The sequence below is a fragment of the Diorhabda carinulata genome, chromosome 12 (assembly GCF_026250575.1).
Source record: "Diorhabda carinulata isolate Delta chromosome 12, icDioCari1.1, whole genome shotgun sequence".
NCBI classification, from domain to species: Eukaryota; Metazoa; Arthropoda; class Insecta; order Coleoptera; family Chrysomelidae; genus Diorhabda; species Diorhabda carinulata.
The window spans coordinates 13,292,390-13,301,634 of NC_079471.1; the positions used below are offsets into that span (position 1 = coordinate 13,292,390).

At 38.3% G+C, this 9,245-nt stretch overlaps 1 protein-coding gene across 1 annotated transcript; it reads left to right on the forward strand.

Annotated features, from left to right (window-relative positions):
* Nucleotides 1-4,647: 4,647 nt before the first annotated feature.
* LOC130899880 (trichohyalin-like) lies at nucleotides 4,648-5,895 on the forward strand. Its single transcript, XM_057810050.1, has one exon. It carries the CDS (start codon nucleotides 4,648-4,650, stop codon nucleotides 5,893-5,895), a length of 1,248 nt encoding a protein of 415 aa, XP_057666033.1.
* The last annotated feature ends 3,350 nt before the right edge of the window (nucleotides 5,896-9,245 follow it).

Genomic DNA, 9,245 nt, shown 5'->3' on the forward strand with positions numbered 1-9,245 from the left:
GATTCAAAAAACAAATAACTTTATAGAGAAATAAAGCTCAGGAAGGCAATTTAGAAAAGTTTGAGTCAGTCCCTAAAGACAGTTTAAAAACTATTAAATTAATTATTGTTGATCATTTGACAACATAAGGAATTTGATTGCAGGGTTCCCAGCGACCTGGAAAGTCAAGGAAAATCAGGGAAAGTCAGGGAATTGCAAAATGGTCAGGGAAAGTCAGGGAAATTTGGAAATATTTTCAAAAAGTCAGGGAAATTTACAAAAAATTTCCAAAAGTCAGAGAAAATCCTAAAATAAAGTAAAATCTGGAGTAACTCCAGATTTTAGAAAATCCCTGCGCTACGTCTCACCAGATGGCAGTTCTGAAATATTTTGCTGTGTTTCTCACTAGATGGCACCTCTGAAAGAGAATTTGCTGTACTTCTCACTAGATGACGCCTCTGAAAAGAATTTTTTTTTGGTGCCTCTGAAAAAGAATTTTTTTTGGTGCCTCTGAAAAAGAATGTTGCTTTAATTTAATTCTTAGCTTCTAGATTAGATGGATTAATCTCAAATACTCAAACATCTGGATTTACAATTAAAGCAAAGTAAGTTAATTTTATTATTCCCTCTTTTATGTTTTAAGTCATGAAACTATATTTGTTATACTATTGTTTATGCTGAAAAGTAGGATAAACATTTAATGCCAATAATAGCAAAAATGCTATTTATAAATGTTTTTTAAGTAACAATCATTTAGAAAATATTTTTATTTTAGATATTTATGCATTTTTATTTTCTTTTTCAGTATAATGTCGAAGAAGACAAAATTTAACAAACAGTGGCTGGATCCTGATTTGCATCCTGAATTCAACAAATGGTTGCGTGATGTTCCTGATAAAGTGAACCAAGCATATTGCACAGTTTGCCATAAATTTATTGAACTCAGTAATATGGGGATAAGAGCTTTAAATTCTCACTTAAAATCAAATGCTCATATAAAATCTGTCAGTGCAAAGTCTCAACAAAAGCCAGTTGAAATGTTTTTTTTCAAAAAATCAAAATATAATCAGTCAAACCTCTCCTATTATTGAACCTTCTCAATCAACTCCTATTATTGAACCTTCTCAATCAAAGGAAAACGGTGAAACTCTATGTAGTAGTTCAAATACTATAAATTCATATCTACTCAAAGATGATGTTTTAAAAGCTGAGTGCCTTTGGGCGATGCATGTGGTTAACAAAAAAATGTCTTACAATTCATGTGCTGATATTAGTCAAATTTTTCAAGTTATGTTCCCTGATAGTGTCATTGCAAAGCAGTTCAAACTTGGAAGTTCCAAAGTTGCTTACCTAGTTTCTTATGGTTTAGCACCTTATTTTTTGAATCAGTTAATGGACCACATCAAGCTTTGTAATGATTTTGTTATTTGTTTTGATGAAGCATTCAATAAAGTTGCCCATAAAGGGCAAATAGATTTAGTAATAAGATTTTGGGATGAATATTCGCACCAGGTTTCAACCCGTTACTTAAATAGTGTATTTTTAGGTAAAGCTACTGCTGATGATTTGCTTGAAAAATTCATAGAAGGTTTATCTAAATTACCACTTCTTAATCTGCTTCAGGTTTCTATGGATGGCCCAAATGTGAACAACTGCTTTCTGCGGAAGTTAATAGTTAAATATGAAGATGATGTGTCAAATTTTAATGGGAAAAAGCTGCTTGATATAGGTACTTGTGGTCTGCATGTGGTCCATGGATCCTTAAAATATGGCTTGAAAGTGGTCAAATGGGATTTGAATAGTTTATTAACCCATATGTATTTTCTCTTTAAGGATTCTCCTTCTCGCCGTGCAGAATTTACTGCTGTAACAAATCTCTTTCAAGTAATCCTGCCACTACGATAAAACAAGCTGCTAAAGATCCACTGATGAAATGTAAGCGGAGTTTTTTTAAATTAATTTCAGCTGAATTGGAACCCTTTTTGAAAAGATTTCAGAGTCCAAAGCCACTTGCTCCCTTTTTGTATGAAGCACTGCATGATGTAATCAGAGCCCTCATGACAAGATTTGTCAGTGATGATAAATTAAAGGCTGCAATTACTGTGAAGCAACTGCTTGATATTGACCTATGTCAATCTGAAAACTTTCTTCATTACAAAAAATTGATGTTGGTTTTGCTGCCAGAAAATTTCTTGGAGAAGTCAAAGTAGATGAGAGAGATGTTATGAACTTTCGATTGCAGTGCAGGGAACTTCTTGTTGCTATTGTTGAAAAACTGAAAGAAAGGAGTCCTGTGAAGTTCTTGATCGTTCGGGGTGTTTCTGCATTAGATCCTTTTATTATTAAACATAAGCCCAAAATTGGTATTCAGAGGTTTCAAGTGGCCCTTCAGTGCTTTGTTCACGCTAACAGAGTTGAGGATGATATTGCCGAAAAAGCAAAGCAGCAGTACATTAATTTAACCAATGCAGCCAATCTGCGTCTTCAACATGAATTTGAAACTTTTTTTAAAGTACCCACAGATGAAGTTGGACTTGATAAGTTCTTTTTTGACATCTTGGACGATGATAAAAATTTCGCAGAGTTGTGGAAAGTTATTAAAATGTGCTTAATCTTCTCGCATGGAAATGCATCTGTTGAGAGTGGATTTTCGATCAACAAATCTTTGTTGATTGAAAATTTGAATGAAACCACATTGGTTAATCAAAGGCATGTTTATGATGGCATTTTAAAAGTTGGGGGCGTTCAGGCTATAGACCTAAACAAAAACCTTCTGTCTTATGTTCGAAGCAGCCATAAGAGATACAAGGAAGATGTTGAAAATAAACGTAAAATCGAAGAAAAGGAAGTGAACAAAGAAAGAATTGTAAGAGAGGAGAAAAGGAAAATAAAGGAATTAGAGGAAAGAAGGAAACAGATTAGAAAAGCTGCTGAATTAGAAGAAGCTGCAATTGAACTTGAGCTAAATACCTTGAAAAAAAGAAAATTGTAAACCTTCATATCTAAATGTTAAACTGCTAAGAAATAAAAATTTAGTTTTTGTTAATGTGTACTCATTATTCAGTTCTCTTTTCTTTTTTTTATGAAATCATAATTTATTTATTTGAATTTTAAAAGGAAGATTTCGGTAAGTATTTTGTGCTTTTTTTTTATTTTCTCATAACAATTTATTATGCTACAAATTAACCAAATTTATTTTCTCTTTCTAAGTTTTTATTAATTTTTTATAAAAATCAATCTGAAGCTAATTGAAAATGCTTTTAAATTAATTTAATTAATACTAATAATAATGATTAATACTACTATTAACATTAAGTAATCCAAGCTGATTTTGCGCGTACCTTTTGGTCAGGGAATTTTTTGAGTTTTGGTCAGGGAAAGTCAGGGAATTTATCAGGCAAATTTTGCTGGGAACCCTGGATTGGGTTCGCAATCCATTTCTCATAACGGATACTTCTGTATTTGACTCAACTTTGAATGAAGCGGAAGAACTCATTTTGCTTTCCAATAATCGAGATTTAATTTTAAAACATTCGGAAGAATCAATTAATTCATTTTGGATTAACATCAGATGCGATTATCCAATGATAGCCAAAAAAGCTTTAAACATATTATTAAAATTTTCCACATCTTATTTGTGTGAATTCGGATTTTCAGCTTTAGCCAACATTAAAACTAAAAAAAGATCAAGATTGTTAAATGTAGAAGCCGATATGAGAGTAGCATTGTCATTTTTACGACCAAATATAGATGAAATTATCAAAAAACATCAAGCTCAAATTAAAAATATTTTTATTATTAACTTGTAATTAATCCCTTGATAAACGTTTAGTTATTATTGTAGTATATATTAGTTTATTTCGTATATTTGAAATTTTTGTCATAAACTATTTTTGCAGTGTGTTGTAGTAAATAATTTATATCTTTTTCTTTGTGTGCCGCCAAATTTTGAAATCGTTAAATATGTGCCGCAACAAAAAAAGGTTGAGAATCACTGCACTAAATTTTACAGGGACCTACACCTAGAATATTGAATCCACCTGGAGGCAGAGAAGAGAAGAAGAATATCGAGGGGGGCAATCAGAAATAACTTTGACCTGCATCTTCATGAATTTTTCTGGAGACGGCGAGTCCGGCGAAAAAATGTGAATCCATTCGATGCAATCATAGTAGATATAAAATTTTTTTATCCTGGAAAGAATGATTGACCTCCAATGGAAGAGGATGAGGAAAATAACTACATTTTTGTGGAATAAAATTGGTTTTCATTTATTTCCATTGTTTTTATTGCTCTTTCGGAACCGGAAAATTCGTCGATGCTATCGATTCGGTCAGGTTAGGTAAAGTTAGATTAGGTTCCACTCCTAAGAGCTGTAAGACCTTGACGTTGGTGGAGTGGCTCAGTAACTTCCTCTCTTCTCGGACCGTCTTGACGGACGGGTGGAGTGGAGTGAAGCTAAGAAACAGCTCAAAAAAACAGGAGTAAACCTGGAGAAAAATCCGTAATCCTACGCTGTTAGCCACCGTGACTATGGGATGAATGGCTGCGCGAAATCAGTCTTGAACGGTGCCTCTGGGATACCTGGCGACCTCCCAGAGTATCTAGCCTTAGCGAGGTAAGGGCGCACTGCCTCGCCGGACATTTCACACGTCCCTACTCGTGGAAAAATGGAAAAATCAAAACTTAAACTTAAGACGGAAGAAGAGAGGAGGAGAACGGTGGAAGAAGAAGTTAGGAGAAAGGAGGAGGAAGAAGAAGAAAGAAGGAAAATTGAATGGGAGCTAATAGAAAGACAAAGGAAGAACAAAAAAATAAATAGAAGCACGGACAGGGTAGCACAATCAACGATACTGGAAGAAGAGAAAGAAGAGGAGGATGAGGTGAAAAAACAAGAAACAGGAGGAGACGAAAGTAGCGAGGGGGCGCTGCTTAAGAAAATAATATTTGGAACAAAATCGGGGAAAAAAAGGGAAAGGGAGAAAAGCAGAGTAGAGGGAGAAATCGAGAATAAAAAAGAAAAAAAAGAGGGAGAAACAATAACGGTAGAGGAGGAGGAAAGGGAAATAGACGACAAAATATTGGAAATTAAAAACATGCTGGGAGGGGATAAAAAATTAATCAAAAAATTGGAGGAGCTGAGGGAATTAATATCTAATAAAAACTTGAGAAACATAGGAAAGAAGAGGTGTAGAGAATGTATAGAGGAGGAAGAAAAACAAAGAAAAAAGGAGAAAACACAAAAAATTATAAAGGAAATAGATACAGGGGATGGGGAATATGAGGTATGGGAAAGATTAGCGGGGGAAGAATGGGAGGAGGTGTATAAAAAAACAAAGTGGGAGAGAGAAAGAGTTGAGAACGTTTTAAGGGAAAGACTAAGCAACGCGATAATAATAGGAAAAGGAGTGGGGGGTACAACAATAGAATTAATAAAAAAAATAAGAGAGGAAATGTGGGGGGTGTTAGAGAAAACGGGACCAGGGGAAATAGAATTAATAGAAAATAATATAAAAACTAAAAACAATAGGAGAATGTGGATAAATTATATGGTCAAATTAGGGGATGAAGAGGGGGAATTTAAAACCATAATGAATTTAGTAAAATTGGCAAAAGAAAAAGAAGAAAAAAACATTAAAGTCATAATCGGGGAGGGGGTGGACAAAATTAAAATCAGAAAAATAATAGAATTCGTGGGGAGAACAGGAGAAACTGAATGGAGTATATTAACCAAAGGGGAAGAGGTGGTTAGAATAGGTGGTGGTGGTTCAGAAAGGGACGGAGGGGAGTCTCTATTTATAAAAACAGGAATGAAAAAATACACGGAAGTCCTCAAGACAATTAAAACTAACGTAGATGTGGACGAACTGGGAATTAAAGTTGAGTCGGTACGCAAAACAGGGAGGGGGACCTGTTAGTAAAGGTAAAGGGACAGGGGGCCGTCGAAAGATTAAAGAAAGAGATTAGCAACAACATGGGGGAAATCAACATGACGGTGAAAAGAAAGGAGACGGTCTTCACCGTCATGGAGGTGGATCCGTCCATATCCCCCTCCGAGTTGAGAGACTCTGTCGCAACATGGACGGGTCTCAAAGAAAGTGAAATAGAAGTAAGAGGAATGAGGGAGAGTAGAGGAGGGGGACAGACGGCAACCATAGCCGTCAGGGAAGAGATGGCGGCAGCCCTTAGGTCAGTGGATAAGGTTAAAATCCACTGGCAGTATTGCAAAGTGAGGGAAAGGTTCACCCCCTTAAGGTGTTTCCGATGCCTAGAATACGGACACAGCACCTACCAGTGCAAGGGAAAAGACCGTGGTAGGTGCCCGAACGAAGCATGGTGTCTCTCGTGCAGCGAGGGTGGGCATCGGACGGACACCATGGCGTGTCCGAAATATCGCGACGCGGTATTTGGAAAAGTATAGAGATACACCTCCGGACCTAAACGACACGCTTTCCTGTAGAAATTAAAAAAAAATGGCCTCTAGCAAGACCGGCATCAGGGTTTTGCAGATTATGTGGGAAGGGCTAGACTAGCTCATGACCTGACCCACGTTAAAGCTGCTCAACTCGAAATGGATCTACTTATCGTTTCTGAACCTAATAAAAAACTGACTGAGGGGGGTGGTTGGGTACAAGATAAGAGAAAGAACGTGGCGGTATTCTTCAGAAATAGGGATATTGGGGTGAGGAACATACAAAGAGAGGCGGGCTACGTCGTGGTCGAGCTTGATTGCGAGATCACGATCGTGGCCTGTTACGTTTCCCCCAATATCTCTATGATTGACTATAGAAAAATAATAAAGAAAATAATGAATACCGTCACCGGCAAAAAGAACTTTCTGATCGTCGGAGACGTTAACGCAAAATCGTCTCAGTGGGGATCCCCTATTAATGATGAGAGGGGTGACCTCTGGGACGACTGGATGGCCCAAATGAATATAATAGCATTAAATAATAAAAAACCCACGTTTGTAAGGGGCACTAGCGGGAGTCACATCGATGTGACTCTTGCTAGTGAGGGGTCATCCAGAAAAATTGCAAATTGGGACGTTCTCGATGATCAGATATTTACCCACCACAGGTTCATCACCTTTGACATTAAAAGCAAAACAATTAAAATAAATAAAAACAGAAATAATAATAAAAATAGATATAAGGAAAAATTAATAGAGAAAATAAAAAACACAGAAACAGACAACAAGGTGGTCTACTCTAGTACGAGTCTCTTCAGTTAGTACTAAAGGACATAAAAGAAAAAGTAATAAAAGAGAACAAAAACAAAAAAACCAACAACAGGCAAATGCCATATTGGTGGAAGGATGAGATAGAGAAACTCCGAGAAGATTGCCTCCTTGCCCGGAGGACATACACCAGAAGCGGGGGCGAAGAAAGTTATAGGAATACTTACAAACAGAAAAAAAAGCTCTGGGCAAGTTAATAAAAAATGAAAAGAAGAAAAGATGGCGAGCCATATGTGAAGACCTCGAAAAGGATATACGGGGCGACGAATATAAAATGACAATGAAAGCGTTGAGGGCCGTCGCCCCATACAACTTAAACGAAGAGCAGCGGCTAGAGGCCGCGTCCCTGCTCTTTCCAAAAAAAAGAGAGCAAAACTTCTCTAGGGAGGGCAGCAGCGACGCGGCTCCACCAAAATTCACGATGGATGAAATCCTGGCCGCTGCCGAAGACATTAAGCAGGGTAAAGCCCCCGGCCCTGATGGCCTGCCACCAGAGGCAATCAAAACCCTGATTAAAACGAGGCCTCAAACTATTACATCCGTTTTTAACGAACTACTGTGCAGGCAAGAGTTTCCTAGAGAATTAAAAATAACAAATTTAATACTGTTATTAAAACCTGGGAAACCCCCCGATTCGCCGGCCTCATATAGGCCGGTATGCTTGTTAGACTGTCTGGGAAAATACTACGAAATCTTAATAAAAAAAGGTTAGAAAATTTCCTGGACAGCAGAGCAGCTCTGTCAGATCAGCAGTACGGCTTCCGCAAAGGTCGTTCAGCAGTGGACGCCGCAAAGTGGATACACGATGCGGCGAAAGCTTCGAGAAGAAGATGGGTGGTCCTCATAATGATAGATATCAAAAACGCGTTAACTCAGCCAACTGGGGCCTAATAATAAAAAAACTACAGGAAATGGAGGGCCCAGGATATTTGGTAAACGTGATAAAGGACTACCTAACGGAAAGAAGAGTATGCGTATCGAGAAGGCAACAAATCCAACTGACCGCCGGAGTACCCCAACCTAACACCGACCCTTTGGAACATACTCTACGACGGGGTACTCCGATTAGAACTAGAGGGCGGCGCCAAATCGATCGCATACGCTGACGGTCTAGCCATATTAGCGGAAAGCGATATGAATTGGGGCATCGTAGATATAATTAAGGAAAACTTGAGTAGAATAAAAAGCTGGATAGAGCAGATGGACCTGCAAATAGCAGTAGAGAAAACGGAAATAATAGTGCTTAGAGGACCTAGAGCGTTCCGGGATCGAATCCAATTTGATCTCGGAGACGGCCAAATTGTCAATTCCCAAAAAACAGTAAAATACCTAGGCGTAACCTTCGATAATAGACTGATCTTCTCGAAGCACGTGAAAGCAGCGGTTAAGAAAGCAGGAGAAAGAACTTCCGCCCTACAAAGGATGCTACCTAACATAGGTGGCCCCGGTAGCCAGAGGAGGAGGGTACTACTAGAAAATATTCATTCGATCCTCCTCTATGGGGCACCGGTATGGGCGGAAGTTATGAAGATACAAAAATATAAGAACCTATACACGGCCGCACAAAGGAAACCGCTGCTTCGGGTCTACAGCGCATACAGAACCGTATCTGCAATTGCGCTGCAGACGATTGCGGGCGTGATTCCCATACACATAATGGTGGACGAGAGGGTCAGACTCTACAGGAGAGTCCAGGCTAATAGGGAGAACATAGAATGCATAAGAAAAGAAGAAAGAGAATCAGCTTGGACAAATGGCAGCGAGAGTGGAGAGAGGAGGGTGCCAAAGCCGCGTGGACAAAGATACTGATACCGGATGTGACGGAGTGGTACAAGTGCGCACACCGCAGAACGAATTACTACTTTACACAATTTCTGACGGGGCATGGGTCTTTCAGAAAATACACATATGGAATAAAAAAAACGAGAGATGACCTATGCTCCATCTGCGGTGTGACGGAATGTCGAGTCCACCGGCAGAAACAGAACGAACTTAAGAAAGCAATAAGAAGTAATGGCACCCTGAGGT